Genomic DNA, 20,610 nt, shown 5'->3' on the forward strand with positions numbered 1-20,610 from the left:
AAGAGCAGCCGTCAATAAATATATATTGTAGTCTGTTTGAGGGAGGAAATATAACATAGTTAAATTCAATTGAACCTACAGTATGTAATTCTCCATTCAGATGTTTAAAATAGAACAGGGTATGCTACAGGAATGCAACTGAAGTCCCAGCAGAATTAGACCTGTTCCTAAATAGCCTATTGCCCCAAATGATCTTATAGCAAGCAAGCACACAATACAAGTCTAATAAGGAGCTCTGGAAGGGACAGTCAATCAATAAGAAATACATTGCTTCACCAGCCTGAAGCTATCCAGTACAGCTAGTTGTGCTTGCATCAAATAAAAGCTAGTTCAGGAATGTCTCCTACTGTTTCTGCATAGTGTACTACTTGCAACATTTGAGTATTGTAAGCAATATCTTGTACCTGAATGCCATATACTTAGGTCCTGGTGAATCAGATCCAACAAGCTATGTCATGTTGCAATATGCAAAGACTAGCAGCATCTATGTTTCATATTCCTTTGCAGATGCTTTCTTGGGCAAAAGAGTGTTTCCTAATCACCTAGGATCACTGAAACTTGCTTCCAGGTGCCCAGGCAATGATGCTGTGTTAACACTAGTTCTTTTAGGTCATTTCCACTATAAAAAAATGCATCAAGCATCAGCATTTGTAGGCTTATTTGCAAGCTATGCTTGCGTCTAAAATCCCAGAGTCAATAACATCCTGCAATCCATCGCTTTTCACTCTGTTTACAATTTTTCTTCCTCTGTGTACCAAGCTGAGGATATAACTTCATACATCTGACAACACTGACTCTAGTCTACTGAAAACCTGTGTCACAATAAGCCTGTTAAACCTTTAAGGGGCTAGAAAAGCCTGTTGTGTTTTTCATGGCATAAGTGATATATGCAAGTGGAAGGAAAGCCTCAGATAAATACTTAGCCTCTTTTAAGACCCCACATAATAACCTGAATCATGGGATATAATCATGCAGACAGAGCATTATTACTTGGACCTGGCAGCAAGCCAAGGCAATGATAGTGTACTCCACTATGAAAACTAGGGCTTGATTTGCAAGTGTAATGGTGCTGACATTTTTCTTTTAAAAGACCCACACAAACGTGACCCTTGAGTCAATGAAGTCATCAGCTTTTTGTGCTGCCACTGTTGCTGCTAGTGGCTACATGCCCTAACGTTTTTTTCAAAGTTCAAAGAACTCGGGGGCACTCTAAATCATGGGAGGCCACCTATGGCAACATGATCTAGATTTTTATTATTATTATTATTAGATTTATTTCCCGCCACTCCCTTGCGGCTCATGGTGGGTAACAGCATCCCAGAATCCCCATTAAAACAATAATAACGTTACCAATATTACCGGTATGGCAAAGAACGGCAGCTCAACTTTCCCCCCCTCCCACTACTAGCGGGTGGAGAGGAGGTCCTGATGATGTTTTACTTCGGGTCCGAATCCCGGGGGGGGGGGGCATAGATCTATATTATCAGCCCCACAGAACATCACAGATCAAAGTGATTTCCCTATTCTGTGATCTGCATGCCCCACAACATGGTGCTCACTCCAAGGGGAAAAAGCAGCCATCCATGAGACCTTCAGACAAGTCTGCTTTTTTTGCCTTCCAGAAAGCACATCTGCAATAGGTTTTTTCGCCTTCCAAAACAACTCTGATTTCTCTTATTTCCTCCAACTTCAGAAATTATATTCCACTGTGCTTACAGACTGATAAACTAGGCTATTCCGCTCAAGGCCTCTCAAAAGACAAGCCATGTCTGATTTTTACTGGAAACAAATCATGCTAAGGCAAATATACCAATACGTAGTAGCTCCACTAGATGCCATAGATCAGTGGTCCCCAACCTTTTTATCACTGGGGACCGGTCAATGCTTGACAATTTTACTGAGGCCCGGGGGGGGGGGTAGTCTACTAGAGCAGGTGTAGTCAAACCTGTGGTCCTCCAGATGTTCATGGACTACAATTCCAGCAAACGCTGGCAGGGGCTCATGGGAATTGTAGTCTATGGACATCTGGAGGACCACAGGTTGACTACCCCTGTACTAGAAGACCCGTCATTGAATGGCACCGGAGGGGCAGGCTTAGCTGGTGGCCATTTTGGCTCCTCTGATTGGGCAAACAGATGAGAAGGACGGGGGAGCAAGCTGGCCTCTGTTTCTTTTCGCCATGGTCGCTGAAGGCAGTGTGCAGGAATATCATTACCGTGGAGTTGTGTGGGCTGCCCTGGGAATAAGGTGCTCCTGGACGTGAGATGAGGGAGTCCTGGTCAGAGCAGGAAAGGAGAAGGGGAGTTTTGTGACCTGGACTTCTGCAAAGTTGGGTCAACGTTAGTGGGCTTAAGCACCTAACTTCTTAGACAGAGCCGCAGCCCGGTACCAACTAATCCACAGACCGTCCCAGTCTCCGGACCCGGGGTTGGGGATCACTGCCATAGATGAAGGCACAGAGTGATGTGTAAGCCACCCAACTGAAGCTTCTAGACTGCATGATTCAGGGCAGTAAGTACTGAGATCTATGCATTTAGGTCCTAATCAAGTGTGACATCCAACACACAGACAGGGGAGAGAGGTCAAATGCAATTCCAGTCTGCTATCCACCTGCAGCTCTTGAACACATGCAAAGAGCAAAGGAAAATCAACTAGAAGCCATTCAGTCATGCCCTGTTTTACAATTTCTTGTAGCTGTATTACAGGCAAAAAAAAGTCAAAAAAAGTAATCTTGGCTTAAAAAAAACATCGGCACATGCAACTGAAATACAATTGTGCCTCTATATAATATCTTACAAGAATTAATAATGGCTAACTTGGCAACCGGAGATTTATGGCAACAGCGTATTTTTATATCAGGTGAGACTTGCCGAAAAGGCAAACTTTAAATTTAGTTAAAATTTTATATTGGTAATAAACAAATGCAGTTAAAAGAACTGGCAAAAACTGCAATGTATTACATATCTATAATTTTTCTGCAATTTATCTTTACAGGTATCACTAGTACTGAGTCATTTATAGAAATTTTATGTTGCTGTTGTGAATAGCTGTGCCAGGAAGCGTCTACTGTGTTGATCCTGCGCCTAAAAACTTAAAGGAACTGTAAGACACCATCTGTACTAGAAACAGCCAGTGTTCATAATGTAGCATACAAAACCTTTGAGTAGGATGGCACTTTCCCTCAAGCCAAGCTTGCAAAAATAACCTGCTTCCTTTGCCTGAGATTATATTCTCCAGATAGTAAGAGAGATCCACAAAAGATAGGGATAGGATTAACCCCTTTAAATAAACATTTACTAAGGGAATGCCTCCATGTTACCTTTACAGAAGGAAAACTTCTAATCTAAGGGCTGGAGCATATGGCTCCCTTCTATAAAGCCTTCCTCTAAAAGGAAAAGATTTCCTTCAACAGATGGATTTTCCCCATCAGGAAAGAGAGTCATCGGATCCAGTTTAGCAGAAGGGAGCCATATGACCCACCCCAAGGTCCATGAGAGCTTCATCCTGCCTAGAGAACAAGGCTTAATTAAATGGCTTCATTCAGATACACCAGAAGGGGCCAAAAGCCTGTGTGAGAGTGATCTGCTAAGTTCCAGGTTCAGTCCGGGCATTTCCAATTAAAAGGGTCAAGTAGTATATGGATTTTGACAAATCAATGATGTGATCTGGCTTATGCAATTTCATATGTTCATCTTGTTACTTACTATATATATATTACACAGCTCAAAGGTTTTGTTCTTACCTTTAAGGCCATCTGCTGCTTGGGCCCTGCATATCTGAGGGACCGCTTGTCTCCTTATGCGCCCCACAGGGCTCTTTGCTCTGCAGGTTTGAATCTGTTGGTGGTCCCTGGGCCCCAGAAGGCATACCTGGCCTCTACCAGAGCCAGGACCTTTTTGGTGTTGAATGAGCTCCTGGAAGAGCTAAGTGACCTGACAGAACTATCTCAGTTCCGCAGGACCTGTAAGATGGAGCTCTTCCACTAGGCATTTGGTTGAGGCCAGGCTAGAAGATTGGGTCCCTCCCTATATAGGCCCTATTTGCTGGTCATATGGGCAGGAGTCCTCCCCCCCCCCCCCCGAGATGGTGGTTGGGGTCTATGGGTGTCTATGGTTGGGTGGGCGAAGGGAAGGGAGACTTGCTTTATCGCCAGTGCATTGTATATTTTTTCTTCAGTTTTATATGGCTTTATCATTTTACTGTAAACCACCACAAGCTGGCATGGTCCAGAAGTGGCGGTCAACAAATATATTTAATTAATTAAGTGCTCCATGAGACTAAAAATCTTGCACACAGTATCGTCAACTTCTGTCTACAATGTTTTCGAAAAGCAAAAATAATGGGCAAGTAGCTGCTACTTAAAAGCTTTCATGCATCTCAAGTATCCCTTGCAATGTGGAATACATTAAAGAATTAACTTGACAGTTTACAGCAAAACAGTAGGACACATCATTGCATAAATACAGATACCCAGATATTGAGTGGCCTTCCCTGAGAAGTCTGGCAGCTTAGCCAGATAAAGGACAGGCTACAGTGTGTGCCAGCAGGCTGGACTCTGCTGAATTGGAGGGCATTCTGCTTCACTTAGTAGTACAGTACATTGGTTCATAGCAGCGCACACAATGCTGAAAAGGCGTTTCATGATGTGGATCGGAAGGGCCTTTTTACAAGTCTAAAAAAGCACAAAATGTATGAAGCAAACTGGCTGCTGACTGGGGAAATGGTACTAGCTTTGTGAACACAATAATCCAAGACAAGGGAAAGCCAAAAAATTAAGAGAACAGTTGTTGCCAAAGTTATGGAGACTGTTAATGACATCTGTGTTCCCTATTAAGACTGGAAACTTGACAGGGTTGTACGTGGAAACGGCTTCATCGCTGACAGCAGTACTCACCTTACTCCTATAAGTAGGGCTATCAGCATGGAACAGACAGGGTCAGCTATCATGAGACCATAGTTCTGCATCAGTAGCGCCGATATAATTACCCCAATGCTTCCAAGTGTGTCGGCAACAATGTGTAAAAATACACCTACAAGAAAGCATAGGCAAGATCGAAACAGGTGAGTTAAAAAAAAATCAGCAGCCTTTCAGTTAACAATGACATTTAGAGATAACCACAAATGTTAGCCACTGTGTTTATGCAACTATATATATTCTATGATCCCTTCTCATGCTCCATTTACGTGTAGGAGCTGCTACAACATATTTCCTTCCTGTGCAGCAAAGGTGGAAACCCTGAGAACAATGTCTCTTTGGCTACTCATGCCACAATTTGATGTCGGGAGCTGTGCGGATTAGCCTGAGTGGTGCACAGAAGAACCACATTGCTGCAGTTCTTGTTCTCAGACACATAAGTAGGGGTGTACCAAAAATTGGTATTTGGGGGTTCAGGTATACTGAACCCGGAAAATATCAGTATTTCCTGATATTTCCAAATCCTCAAAACAGTTTGGTATTCAGATATGATAAATATTCTGGAATGTCCCATTTTTCTGGCTCCCTTATAGCCTAAGGGGACTATTACAGTCAATGGTCCCCATAAGCTATAAAGAGAATAATTCTGAAGTTATCCTGGGCAGGGCTACTTTTTTGAGGTGGAGGAACAAAATTAGCAACATAGTTGAAAGAGATTGGACCAGGGTTCCCATTCTATGGGCCCCCAAAGAAGGTGCCCCCATCCTCCATTGTTTCCAGTGCTTCCAAGGTAGTAGGTGATATAAAAGACTTTGATTTGAGATCCTGGAGAAAATGGAGGGGGAGGGAAGGGTTTAAAGGTATCTCATTCCCTTTAAATGCCTTCTGCAAGTTGACAGTTCACCAGAAGACATTTAATAGGACTGCAATCCCCTTAAATGCCTTTTAACTCTAGCTATTCAGCTCTGCCATTTCAGTAACCAGAAAAATATCAAAAAAAAAATCTGGTTGAATGAATATCTAAAAAGTACCAATAAGGTATTTTTCAGATATTTTCTTGGCTCGGATCAACCGACAACACATCCCAAATGAGAAGAGGCTATATATAGCACCTTCTACCCAATGAGAGATTCCTGCCTCCCCTATTTCTAAACAGTAGTAGTGGTGCAGTTACCATAATGGTTTTAACGTATTGATTTGTAGTAAATTATTGTGAACCGCCGCAAGCCGGTTTCTGAGATCAGCGGTCATACAAATCGAATATATAAATAAATAAATTTCTCTTGCCAAATTATCATATTAGAAACTGTCAGATTATTTTGTTGGTGGCACATATACCACAGCACACAAGGCATAAGATTTAACCTACTGAATACAAACAAATTTTGCCAGAAGCAAATTCTGAAAAAATGCTGTATGGACTTGTGTTTTAGGTGCTGCCAATGCTAGCTATAAATGCCTTTGCCAAATGAACTACTCAAGTTCTTAAATGAATAAATGACACAAATCCAGCTTTTGCCACTAGAACTCCAGAAAACAGTTTGCAGCTATCAAAACTTTAATCCTGTAGAGCCCTCTGCTGGTAGCGTAGTGGGTATAAGCAACACACAAATCTCAAGAATTCTTTTTCGGCAAGCTTGTAAAGAGCCCCCAGGATCGTGTCCCACACATACCATGATACAGCCTGGACCCTATGAATCCATTCCACCAGTGTCTTCCTCCAGCACAAGGCTCCACCATGAGCAGAACACATTCATAGGATCCAACCCACTGAGTCATGAAAGAAAAATACCTCTCTTATTTCTGAAGTGATAGGCCGTATTATGACGACAGGGCATCAAAGGATGGACAGATATTGTAAGGCATAGGTGCTGAATGGACGTTAAGATTTTACACCACTGATTCCTCAATAAAACAAACTTACGGTGCGAGAAAGACCTGCAAAACTGTCTGACGTGAAATATAAATGCAAAACGAACATGTGGCACCCTCTTCAGGGATATGACAGAAGAGCAGATTAGAAACAGTCTTGTAAAGAAAAATATCAAGCTGTCCTATAGAAGCACCAAACATGCACACTGCTTTATACTGTATTATTGTTGTCAAAGCATGCATTAACAAGGAACTCAAAGCCACCAGAATAAATAATTTACAAATCATTACTGATCAAAGACTAGATTATTATCGCTGGCCAATTAATTCAGAAATGCTGGAGTCGATCAGCTGCATTATGAAAGACGCAGCTCCATAAAATAATGACACTCAACAACTACAGCTTCTGTGCCAGGTCAATATTTACGCACAAAAGTCATAGCACTTTCCATTTCCTTTCTGAACACCGGGGCCCCTGAAATCAGCACCTTCTCAAACACAAAGAGCCAATTTCACACAATTTTTTAAAGAGCTCCATCCTGCAGTTGCTTCATGCCGTTCACAACTATCTACGGAGAACCGGTCTTCAGAAGACGACATATTGCGGTAGTTCCTAACTATCCAAAACTACTTAATTATCCACTTGGGGGCCGAAAGGCAGCATGCAACCCAATTTAAATTATATATATAGATATAGATATTTGTATATCTTCCTTGATATTTCTATCATTTCTAACATTCATGATGTACTCACCCATATGCCTTTTAGAAATCTAGCCACTGGTTATTTCTCTTACTGCTTTCACAAAAGAACATGCAAAAGGTAGCAGGTGAATCAGATACTAACTTATGTGCGCATTAATTTTGGTAAGGCAAGGCTGTCGCTGAAAGTTATTTGGAATAAGAGGGCTTCAAGTTCGATCAGCAAAGTTCAGCTTAAGAGAGCAATGGTTAGTTCATTAACAATGAAAGTAAATAAACTTCTTTGACCATAATTAAGTAATTTCAATATGAAATATATATATTTTTTCCAGCTTCACACATCAGTGGCTGTTAAACAGGTGTGCTGAAACCTGAAATGTAAAACATGCAATAAGGACACCATACCTTCTAAAATCTGTTTGCTGGACCCCACAGCCAGTTCAGATGGGTGATCATCTGTAGAAACAACATAAAGGTTAAGGTGATTTAGAGTTCAGTCCTGACACATTCAGCAATGCTTATACCATGTATAGCTTCTCCTCAACAAAAAATACAATATCCCCATAAAACATTTTTTTTTGTTCAAGGAGGAAAAATACAGAGGAAAGGTCAAGAAGTCAGAACCCTTGAAAACAGGTAACTTCCTAAGCACTTATTTTTAAAGCAAAGAAAGAGATTGGAAAGAAGCTAATGTTATAGGTTCAACCAAGGAAAAAGGGGTTTTGTCTTCCAATCATGGATACATCAGGATTTCCGGACAGTGGCTGCTATCTAAATACAGAACAACACAAGGTTGAGAGTCCAAGAGTTAGTCAAACAAAGCCAGAACATGTGAAATCCAAGGCCCTGAAAACAATCTCTGAGAACTCCAACAAGAAACGTCCCATGACATAACTGGAATCCAAACCAGATGCCAACTAGATTCCACAGGTATTTCAATTCCCTAAGAATAAAGGCCTACAGCAGGTAAGCAGCAGTATAATGGGTAAAAGTTTTATGGAAAACAGAAGACCTCTTCTGTGTTGGAGACTGGCCAATAGCTTTCCTTCCATGCCACGGGAAGGTCCTGCCTGTAGAGACTGAGAAATATACAGCCCTATCAAAAGTTTCAAAGTGTCACTTTTTCTTTTTCCAGTAGGCCGGTAGATAATTTGAGTGAATTTAGCAGACATATATATAATTACTAAAATTTGGTATTTGTTTTGTTTCCATTTCCTTTGAACTTTCTTGAAAAGTAGTCCATAAAGAATTTTATTACATACTAGAACACAAAATCCAAGTATTTTCATAGAGTTTTTTTGTAGATATTATTAAACTGAACATTCCATGATCTTGCAATACATTTGCAGATTTAATCAGTGAGAAGTGTCAACAGATGGCAGAATAACCCTAGGGCTTCCGTTTGACACACTTACCATGACAGTAGTCCTTACTCTGAGAACATCCATGCCCTTGGCTGTGATCATGGGAATGGCCATGCCCATGCTTGGAATCATGACTGTGACCGTGTCCCCCGTGACTGTGTCCGTGACTTAGAGTGCCATTAAACAGTGAATGGCTATGCTCATGTCCTGTGAATAGAGGTTTACTAGGTCAATTTAGAGAACTGCTGTTTCTTCAGTGAGACTAATGTCAATTCCTCCAAGTTTACTTATTATATTTATTTATTTAATGATAAATTAATCTTACCATTTCATTTGCACAATAAGAGAGAAGGAAAAAGGTAGAGACTGCTCAAGAGGTTTGGCCAACATAAAAATAAAACCCAAATTCCCTTGGAAATGAAAGACAATGCATAGCCTGCTGGCTGGTAATACCACCCCAAGATCTGCCACCAACACAGGTTGCTGTCCCCTGACAAACAGTACAGCCAACTCTAAAATATGAAACTATTCCATATTAGGCTGACACCAGATTTTAGAAGTCTCAGTTGGATACATGTTTTAGTCAATTATTTAGTGTGCAACCCTAAGCAGCATTTCACCCTTGTATGTCCACCGGAGTCAATGGGCTAGGGTGCCATTCTGCTTAGGACTGCCCCCCCCCCAGTCTGCATCTCAGTAACATAATTAAGGAATAAATAAGGTAACAGTTTTTGGACTATGCACACCAAAAGACGCTTTCCCTTGTTCCAAACAAAGAAAGGAATGCTTGCTGCCATCCAAATTAGAATAATAGTTGTTTTAGGTATATTTCAAGGGTAACGAGAAATTTTACCCAATCATATGGCTTTTAACGAACTGATCTCCTCAACTGAATTGACTGAAACCTTGAAGCCCTACACCAAATCAATTCCGAACAAAGCACCTTAAAGTTTATACAGCACAACTATAATCTTGAGTTAGCAGCAGGCCGGCATTTCCTACCATTCTCACACTTCCAGATTGTAACTTACATACTGACCAATTTTTTAAAGCCCAAAACAGATGTTAATTTCACACAATGAATTTAGGAAAGCGGTAGGAAAATCTGTCTCAGCTATAACTATAAAGCTTACAGACCTATCTAGTGTGCCAGTAAAAACAGCCAAGCAAGCACTAGTTGTAAAGACAGCAGAGAAGTCCAACCTCACATTGCTTTAGCAACAGAAGATTGTACCACAAGAGCATCCTGTGCACTGCCCAACCTGTCTTTTATGGTAGTGTTTTTGCCTGATGCTATAGGGAAAAGGCCTGAGTGGCCTTAACATGAGACACATTTCAAGGATATAATTAAGCTGCTGATGGCAGGACCAAACACACCGAGCCAGCTTGTAACACTTTAGTAGGAGCCTAACATATAATCACTGAGATGTGGCCTGCTCCACAACAGAGCATGTCACCAAGCTTGCGATTGGAACAGGAACCCAAGTAGCTGAGGAGATGAAGAATAAGGTTTCGTGACTTACCAGAGCCATGAGAGTGACCATGCCCGCCATGTTGAAACACAAAAATCCCTATAAGGTTTACCAGGAAACCAAGTATGGAAACAGGAAGAAGTCTTTCATGATGCACATCAGGAGGCTCAAGGGCTCTCTACAATGAAATGGAGCAGGAATGTTTCAGTGCAAGGCCACCAACATTTTAAGTGTTCCCTAAGCATTGGTGCTGTGTTCTGCATAGCATCATTAGGTTTAAATATGGACACTACCACCAGCAGTGGACAGACACCTTCCTGACAGCTCACAAGTGCATTATAACTCCTAAATGTTAACCAAGGAGAATGAACGGTTGCATAATATCAGAGCAGCCATATCTGGCCTACACCTTGGGTAATCCCAGCTCCTTTGACCAGTGCAATCACACAAAGTAAACATCAAACAGTTGGACAGCCTAGAAATACATTTTAAAAGCTTCCCCGGGAAACTTCCCCAGGAAGACCTTTTACCTCGTCCTTCAGGAAAAATTCTGAAGACTGTTCCCTGGAAAATTAGCTCTCATTCAGAAGGTTCGGAGCCAAAGTATTTTCAGTTTTCTTCCCATCACACAATGCTATCTGTATTGCTTTTAAAAGCCTGTGCAAGGAATCCCCCCCCTCCTTTTGTGAATTTTAATGGTCTTTCAAAGAGATGTTGTGTTTTGCTTATGGCCTCAGGGAAGGAATGCAGAACTGGTGATGAATGTACACTTCAGCTGAAGTGTATCAGAGGAAGATTCCACAAGATCCTGGAGTTGGATCTAGAGGGAGCGTTAGGATTAGGGAGGATATAGAGCGATGATTAGGAAAGACCATAGGCTGCACAAATTTTGTTTACATTTTAAATGTAAAAAATATATTTTAAAATATGGATTCATACTGGGGTTAATTTTATTTCTTTTATTTATTAATTACATTTCTATTTCGCCATTCTCAGCATAGCTGGCTCACGGCGGATCACAACAGTCATATGCACAAAAAAAAAAGTCTAAAAAAAACCCTTCCATCCTGCTACCCTCACACATCATCCCCCAACTAACTCACTTTCTTCAAATCACCCCCAACCATATGCCCGGGAAATATGGTCATATGGCATTCTAGAGGAGAAGCTAGATCTTCCCTTCTTTTCCTCCACCTGTCCTCAACCAAAGGCCTGGTGGAAGAGCTCCACCTTGCAAAACTTTGCCAGCTCCTGCAGGGCCCTCAGCTGTTCCAGGAGCTCATTCCACCAAGCCGGGGGCAGGGCTGAAAATGCCCTGGCCCTAGTGGAGGCCAGGTGGATTTTGCGTGGCCCAGGGACCTCCAGTCTATTCACCATACCAGAACACAATGACTTACGTGGGGAATTAGGAGCTAGACAGTCCCTCACATACACAAGGTCAGGACTGCATATGGCCTTAAATGTCATTTAAGTGACCTGGGCCTCCACAGAAAGGAAGGACTCCAGGATCACACCCAAGTTCCTGGTGGTATGTGAGATCTTTAGTTACATGCCATCCATGCTGGGCAAGCACGCTTCCTGATCTGTCCCTTTCCTACTGAACCACAGGAAGGGTTGCGTTTCAGCCGGCTTTGCTTGAGCAAGACCGACACTTTTTCCAAACATCTGGCAAATGACTCCGGGGGGAAGTTGGGGAGGCCATCCATCAAGAAATACAGCTTGGTGTTATCAGGATACTTATGACAACCCATCCCAAAACTCTACACCAGCTGGGCCAGAGGGCGAACAAAAATGTTAAACAAAAAATTTGTCAAAAAATAAAGATTCATATTAGGGTTCAGTTTGGGATTAGGGTTTGCTTAGGTATGGTTCAGGCTGGGGAGTGCTTTGTCTTAGAAGGAGCGTAAGGCCTAGGGATGATATAGAGTGATGGTTAGGAAAGGCCATGGGATATATAAATTTCAAGGGCCAGGATAGTGCAAAGAAGAAGAGGTCAAAGCGCTCCACCTTCCAACAGAGCAGCACCTTTCATTAAATGCTGTATACGAACTCGTTTCTTCAAATTATTTGTTCTATTCTATATCTGAAGCAGCCTTTCTTGACTTTTTTACCACCAAGAAACCTCTGAAATATTCTTCAGGCTTCAGGAGACCCCAGAAGTGGCACGATTGTGGAGAATATGATTGAGAAGGATAGTGTGTACACCTAGGGTCCCTCTCCGCCCACCCCCTCCAGGCCCATCTTTGGCCATTTTGGGTGGGAGGGGGCAGGTCGACATGACCGTGTATGGTCAATTTCACCCAATAAATGTTTAATAATTTTTTAAAAACATAAAAAATTAATTAATTCCGACCTATTCGGGAAAATTTTTCAGGGCCATCAAGAAACCCCAGGGTTTCATGAAACCTGGCTGAATTAGTCTGATCTGAAGAGAGAAGGGACCGAACTTCTTAACCACTTGCAGCAGTGAAGTACAACACAAAATGGCTTTAGGAGAGTAGATAACCCATAGTTTCAGGTCACTTAACCATCAGAATGCAGTGCTCAATGCAAAACTGGATGGCTCTAGCACTTAAACACAACCTTTGAAGCCTCAGGATTGGTTACCAAGGCAGGAAGATCATGATTCCTTTCTCCCTTGAATATGAGTTGTTATTATTGTGCCTAAAAAAGGATTTCAGCTTTGCCCACCTTCTTCTAATGTAAAAATAGATGCTGAAATCTCCCTGCTACTCTGGAGCAGATAGGGCAGAATTTAAGAGGCGTCTCCTCCTACCAGAAAGCATGACAATCTTAATTAATACAGCCTGCCTGTGGGGCAATTGGTAGTAGTGACACCAGAAAAACCTTCATCCCTGACCACTAACACACTGGTTCCAAGACAGCCGAGATACAGTGCAATTTACACCATATAATATAGTGCTGAAGTAACTGATACTCACACAACACTAACTCAATATGGCTCATTCTTTCCCTCAGTTATACTCATTTTGAATGACAGTCACTTATATTTTGGTTAAACTTATCACATAACACGTGCCAGAAGAGCTGAATAAATTCCTTAAATCAAGAAAAGCTTATTACTGGCTTTGTAACGTACCTCAACACCTTCAGAGAAAATGAAGAATGCTGTGAAGATCAGAAACAGGCCATTTACAAAACCAGCTAGAACTTCTGCTCGAACGTACCTAGGAAAATCAGGAAAAGCAGGTATTAACCAGCATTGTACTTTACTTACAAAGGGCATACTAATGTATGCAAGCCATCCCATGTTTCTTTTTTCTTTTCAAAAGTTGGACAGCAATAGAAACCTCAGTGATGTTCCTCATTTTAAGATTTTTAAAATAAAAAACTGAAGCAAAAACCAAAAGTTATTTTATACACGGATATCTCACAAAGAATCAATTCAAATACAAATGGAGTATACCTCCTCCACACAGACTGCATACCTATGGTTCAAATGAGTAGCCGTGCTGGTCTGAAGTAGCACAAGAGAATCAGAGTCCAGTAGCACCTTTAAGACCAACAAAGATTTATTCAAGGCGTGAGCTTTTGAGTGTAAGCACTCTTCTTCAGACTATGATTCCAGTTCATAGTCTGAGGAAGAGTGCTTGCATTCGAAAGCTCATGTCTTGAATAAATCTTTGTTGGTCTTAAAGGTACTACTGGACTCTGATTTTATTGCATACCTATGGCTAATTCAGCCATAGACTTCACCATGTGGATTGTTAAACATGCAAGCCGGCGTCAAGGACAGAGATGTCTGGAAAAAACTTGAGTCAGCACCCGCGCTTGCACAAAAATATAAACAAGGGGGGAAATTAACATATACGGGAAAAGGATTTTGTGAAGCTATGTCACAATTACCTGGGTTGTCAAACAGCCCCAAACAGCCGGATGACTTTGCTGTGAGTGGCATGAGGTAAAGGGAGGAACAGCTGCCTGCTGCCATGTGACCCTGACAGGTGGGGTAAGAAGACAAATGGAAGTCATCAGGTGAGCCAGTGCAGGCAGGTGGGATGGACAGTGAGTGGGTAGTCCAAAGGGTGGGCAAACAGCATGGGATTTCCCAATATCTCCACTTGTAACCTCAGATTTCTCATTAGAGACACTTGGTTGCATATTAAGTCTTCTGCTGGGTGACCAATTTGTTGAGCCTATATGGCCAGGGCCTGACCAATCAATGTGCTTGGCGGCCAGAACTGCAAGTATAACATAACCCAAAGTGTAACATGGCCAAAGAAGCCAGTTTCCCAAAATGAGCAACTCACTCTCATCCACTCCTGTTGGAAAACTGGCCATCTCCCCAAAGGCTTCTGCAGTAAGCCTCTCAAGGCAAGCTCTCATTTTCCAGTATGTCCATTTCAAATACTAATATTTCAGCTCTCTCCCACTCCTGGCTTCCATGGAGGCTTATAGCAACAGTTTAATGCAATACACTATAAAATATATACTTTAAGAGCCTGGACAAAAAAATTTCGCTGATGACCAAACTATAGTATTGTGAGTACTTAAAAACACACTCTTGAGAGTTCCATTAGCCTGGATATAACTAAACCACAGAAAAGGTAACCTAGTAGCCCCAAGCAGAGGCACTCAGAGCAAGGCCTTGACATAGCTATGTGCAGGCTGGTTGTCCTTCAATTCTAGCAACAAGGCATTTAGGGTGTTAAAATCTGAAGCAGCATTTTGAACCATGCCAGGGGAAAAAACATTGCCAGCTAGTACAGATCCTTGAACACGTACAAGATGCAATTACCTCTACAGAACAGGTCCCAGTTAATAATTTAACTGATATATTTCAAGCCAACTGAGGTTTCTGAACAATTTTCCTAAGTGTATATAAAATAACATGTTGGTTATTTAACACGGACGTTACCAAAGCATGCATGGATGTGGCAAGGTCACATCTCTCAGGAAGGACTGCAGCCAGTTTATCAACCAAAATTAATAATGGACATTCTGAGCTGTCTTTACTGCTGTTCGCATTGCTGGAGCTAACAACACCCCAGGATAGAAAGCTGCTCTTTTACAAGAAGAGTGCAGCTTCATATGGAATAGGCTAAATACCAACAACCTCAGTCTTGTGTGGATTAAGCTTCAGTTTATTAGTCTCCATTCCGCCAATTACCACCCACCCACCGCCTCACCTTATATTTAGAGGAAATGAAGAAATGCAGTTGGGTGTCACCAGCTTGTTTAAGGCAATCACTTCAAATCCCCAAGTATCCCCTCACCGGGGGGTGCTATGCAATTGTTAAATAGCGAGATGGGATCTTGTGGCATTCCGTAGCACAAATGGCAAATGGTTACTTCCAAAGTACCACATTGTGGACCTGACAAACCAGAGCAGAATGGAACCAGAATACAAGGCCTCCAATTTACATTCTACATAGGCACTCCAGACAGATACTCAATTAAGTGCCACCAGTATGGTGAGGGCAGACCAGAATCCAGGCTGATTATCTATAGCTAGAATGTCTGGATTTTAGCAGAAACAAAGCCACAAACATCTTTTTTTTTTTACTCTAAGCATCATTATTACATCATTATTTTACTCTAAGCAAGTTAGTTTGGGAGCAGGAGGAAAAGATCAAAGCTTGTGTGTTACTTCTCAACACATCCTGCTGGGAGCACACCCAAGGAAGAAGGCAGTCCCTGAGACCCCACCAGGATATAACTCCAAGACACCTAATGGTAGAGCCTTTATTCCGTCAAGTGAGAAACACCACATAGCTTGAGTACTCCTTCTTAAGTGACCATGCCAGGGCCCAGCATACTGATTCTTACCAGGCATACCTTTCTCCAAGTGACACAACAAAATCAGAGTCCAGTGGCACCTTTAAGACCAACAAAGATTTATTCAAGGCGTGAGCTTTCGAGTGCAAGCACTCTTCCTACTTCAGACCAACACGGCTACTGACTTGAATTTCTGCAAGTGAGTTCTGAGTGAGAGGACTGCCTGCCAGACTGAGGAAACTGAGAAATGAGTGAAGGATGCTGCCTGTTCACTGGATATTCATGCATTTTAGAATGATCCAGTCACAGAGCTGAGGTCAGCCTTCTAGTCCAGGCCCAGTGGCAAAACCCTGGTAGTATTATCTACCTATGAGCCCCTCCATGAGCAGACTGAACACACAACCATCTAAAGCTATTCTGCTCACTACAGCCTCCCCTGATATTTCTTTACACCTACCTTTTCCGGCATAGAACTCTAATAGCAGACTAAGAAAAAGCTGCCTGTGTCTGAAACCAGTTAATATGGCAAGAAAACAGGAGAGGTTATTCATTCTAGGCACATCACACGCATATTCTGCCACCAAGTGAACTGAACCATGCAGAATCAAAATTTTAAATATATGCTCACAAGCATATAAATGCATTCTCTATAGAGAATGAATATTAACATCCATGTATGCTTTTTGTCTGCTCCGACAACACGGAACTATATTTTTACTACTGATATGCACAAACAGAACACCAAGATTAACATACCAAAGTATATAAGCCACGAAGTATGCCAGCCTAAGAATATTAAGAAGATTAGCAAGAAAATCAAACACAACTTGATAACCACTTGCAAATGAAGCAGGAAACATGAGCCACAAAGGCACAGCATGAATCTTCACCTTATGCTAGGCGATAGGAATGACCAAATAATCATGCAGCTCTTTTATTAAAAACAGGAATACCACAACCCTGCTGGCAGATCTTTCAGGCAGCTTGCATGCATATTAAATATGTACCCCAAATACTGATGTAAGAGAACAGCAGCCTTAGATTCTTGAGTGGCACTGTCCAAAAGCACAAAAGCCCACTACTACACATCTCCGTGTCACCCACCATCAGCCGAACACAGTTCATCTAGCAATATTTCATTAGTATCAAGAAAGAAGCGTTGTTCAAACAACCAAGATTTTGCCTACCTGACAAGAAGGATCTCTTAAATTTACCTTTAGTTAAATTTAAACTATTTGTTACCTAACTGGCTTTAATGAAACTATAATCTGCAGTATTGCTTTGTCAACATATTGGACCATAACTGTTCATGATATAACATATTGGCTTCTGGGATCATCTGTGTTCCACCAGCTGACGTTTCTTACCCGTAGGAAAAAGCATCGTTTGATCTCCACTTTGAAATAACTGAAGCTGCCAGTCCAGCTAACAGAGCAGTACAGTCAAAAAACATGTGAAACGAATCTGATATTAAACCTAAACTGGAAAAACAAATGGGGAAAAACGTTAGGTGCAGAAATCATAGCAAATTAATTGGAAACCAAATAAATGTAATTATAATTGCAATACTAGTGTATGAAGACTTGACCAAATGACAGCATTCTCCAGAGCTGTATCTAAAGGCTCTCTGCCCCCCACCCCCACAACAACAGCCCCTTTAGAAATTCAAATGTAATGCATGGCAGCACCCACAGCATTATCCTTCTTATGAACAAATCAGAGTCAGTTTGTGACTTCTGAATATACCTTCTGCTACAACAAATATTTCCCTGGCCTCACCATATCAGTCTCCATTCTTTCTAACAACTGCTATTTACAACTGCTCTAAGTATCATTCTGCAGATACTTTCGCTGCTGATAATTTTATGAGACAAACCAAACTGAAGTGAAGCAATGCCAGGTGAATCTGCTGAGGAACTGTTTGTGCAGGCAAGAGACAGGCAAGAAAAAGAATGTGGGCCAGGCAGCAATAACGTGTCATCAATTATCTTACTAGGCTTGTTTCAAAGGTTGAGTGTATGTGTATTATGCATATAAAAATGTGAACAGAATTATTGTCATAGGGTTTCTACATAATAGTAACCTCTATGTTAGAGAGACAAGAGTATACAAGTCTAAGGGTTTGCAAGGCTTATTGCTGTTACAATAAAAATGTCATATATGAATGCAGCCACTGAGCATTCATTTTGCGACATATGTGACCTCAAGCTTATGTACCCAGACTCTATGATGTTTCCTACACAGAGATCAAAGACTTCAAGAAGTCACATGAGATGCAGTCCTTGATGGGCATTAAAAATAATATGTCAAGATTTTAACTTTAGAAACTAAAGCTTTTAAATTGGAATCGGTTATGACTCTAAGAATGGATAGCAGTATGAATAAAGGACCTTGCTGGCATAAGAATTTTGCTTTGAGTTTCTACTAGGATGCAAGGCCACAGCTTAATATCTGATGCCTTGTGTCTTGTAAACAGCTGCTATCAACCCATAGTGTCTCTGATAAGAACCCAAATTAGCAAGGAAGATTTCCAGTGACCACAGAAATCCATTTCAGTAAACTTATAACTGCATAAGAGATTGAGCCTTCATGAAACAACTCAAGGAATAACAATACTATTGTATCTTTGTACATTTTTCCTGCACTTTTAATATATTCAACTTTCCTTACCCTTCAGCACCACAAATCTTCCTGCCCTATCTCTACATGAACTGTAACACAGCAGTCCTTGGACACTATTTTTGGACACTATTTGCAGTTCCATATATATCAAGCAACCTCTCCAGAAACACTGGATCTGTCAAATGCTATGCTAGGGGAAAATGATATAAACAGCACCTTGGCCAACATCAGTTAAAGTAAAGGACCACATTAGTTTCTGCAAAACCTACATTGGCTTTCTTCTACTTGTGAAAGCCTTTCTTTCTTGAAGAACATCTGCACTTACCTCACTTCTCTTACCCTAAAAACAAAACTATTCTCACCTAAAAGACTGCCTTAAGAAAAAGTACACAAACCGTTAACCTGTTCTAGGGAGAACATAAGCCAAGCCAATACAATCCTCCCCCTCCCCTCCTCCCTAAACCAATAGCTCTCTCTCTCTACGCTCAGCATAGTTGCACTGAGCTCCAGAGCTTCCTTCTCTGCACAGGCCAGAGGGAGACGTGGCAGCAGTAGCCGGAGCCTTGGTGCAAGAGAAGCGCCGCCTCCTTCCCCTCTCCCTTCCCCAGTACCTGTTGCTCCAGATGCCGTACAGCAGCTCCACGAAGGCAAAGGAGAGGTTGAGGCAAAGGAAGAAAAAGAGGTTTCGCGATGTCCTATCAGACAGGATGGACCTAGAGGGGAGGAGGAGGCGGATCAGGCCAAAGGCCCTTGAGAGAGAGAGAAGCACTGCATCGCTCGCCTCTCCTTATTCCTACATGCACGGCTGACCTTTTCACATGACCACCTTCCACGTCTAAAACAGACCACCCACACACCCTGTCAGACATCCTGACCACGCTCCCATCCCCACAAATGCTTTTTGCTAGGCTGTGAGCAGAAACATTCTCAGCAACAAAGCCAAGACTCCGGGAAGAAGGAAACAGCCTTCCCAAACACGGCTCCCTTCGTGGGCTGTTCAAACATCTCCCCCACATACACACCTAGGCTTCCTTCCCGCCTCTCCCCACAACCTGCCGGGCTGCCAACACAGCTCAGGCTTTCCCTTTACCTGCTCTGGCATGGACTGAAGGTAAAGGATGCCCATCCCCAGCACTGCCTGCGGCTTGATCTCCCTTCCCCAGGCGGCTCCTCAGTCAGCTGAGGTCTCCATCACTGCCTCCTGCCCACCGCCTGCAAACCTCCCAGAGAGGCTAACAGTGTGATTGGCCCACGATCACTCGGGCAGCTAGCGGCTCAGGGCCGTAGGGATTGGAACCCAGGTCTCCCAGATCCTGCTTGGATGTACACCCCCCCCCCCGCATCCAAAGCGATGCCAAACCAGGCGTCTAGCCGGAGTCCTCCTAGGAACTGAATTGGGGGGGGGGGGGCGGAAAGAGAACACCCAGCATGCCATCTCCCAACACATGTCCTCTTGGTCTAAAAATGATTCATTCACACACACCCCACTCGAGCGGAAGCCCAAACCCTCGCCAGCCCCCGCCTCTGCCCGCGGACTCCAGCCGCTCCCATGGCGCCCCCGCCCGCCTCCCCACCCGCCTCCCGGCCCCTTCCCCGCTCCAGCCGCCGCTCACCTGAACCACCCCGAGATCTTGCGGAGCAGGTTGTACTTGGGCGGCTTGTACTCATCGTCCTTGATGGACAAAGGGAGCATCTTCCTCGGGCGGGGCGGGGGGGAGCGCGGACGCGAAAGGCCCCTGGCCTAGCCGGGCACAGCTGCAGCCCCCCGCTCGCGACCGCGCTCTCGGCCAGGCGGCTCCTGGCAAGTCGACAAACCGGCCCGCTCGGCCAGCAGCCACTTCCGGCACCGCCGAACCAATGGGCCTCTCGGGAGCATGCGCCGTAGGAGAGCGGGCCTGCTGACGTCATGAAGTCGGAGCGCTCC

General features: G+C 42.9%; 1 protein-coding gene across 1 annotated transcript in view; it reads right to left on the minus strand.

Annotated features, from left to right (window-relative positions):
- The window catches only part of SLC30A7 (solute carrier family 30 member 7), a 42,598-nt gene extending 22,074 nt beyond the window's left edge, over positions 1-20,524 (minus strand). Inside the window, exons 1-8 of the mRNA XM_077332871.1 lie at positions 20,300-20,524; positions 19,298-19,399; positions 17,432-17,545; positions 13,426-13,513; positions 10,377-10,503; positions 8,905-9,060; positions 7,895-7,945; positions 4,895-5,030 (exon numbers count right to left, since the gene is read on the minus strand). Coding sequence (XP_077188986.1) covers positions 4,895-5,030; positions 7,895-7,945; positions 8,905-9,060; positions 10,377-10,503; positions 13,426-13,513; positions 17,432-17,545; positions 19,298-19,399; positions 20,300-20,379 — 854 coding nt within the window. The 5' untranslated portion in view covers positions 20,380-20,524. The remainder of the gene's footprint in view (positions 1-4,894; positions 5,031-7,894; positions 7,946-8,904; positions 9,061-10,376; positions 10,504-13,425; positions 13,514-17,431; positions 17,546-19,297; positions 19,400-20,299) is intronic.
- Positions 20,525-20,610: the final 86 nt, after the last annotated feature.

The sequence above is a fragment of the Paroedura picta genome, chromosome 4 (assembly GCF_049243985.1).
Source record: "Paroedura picta isolate Pp20150507F chromosome 4, Ppicta_v3.0, whole genome shotgun sequence".
Taxonomy (NCBI): domain Eukaryota; kingdom Metazoa; phylum Chordata; class Lepidosauria; order Squamata; family Gekkonidae; genus Paroedura; species Paroedura picta.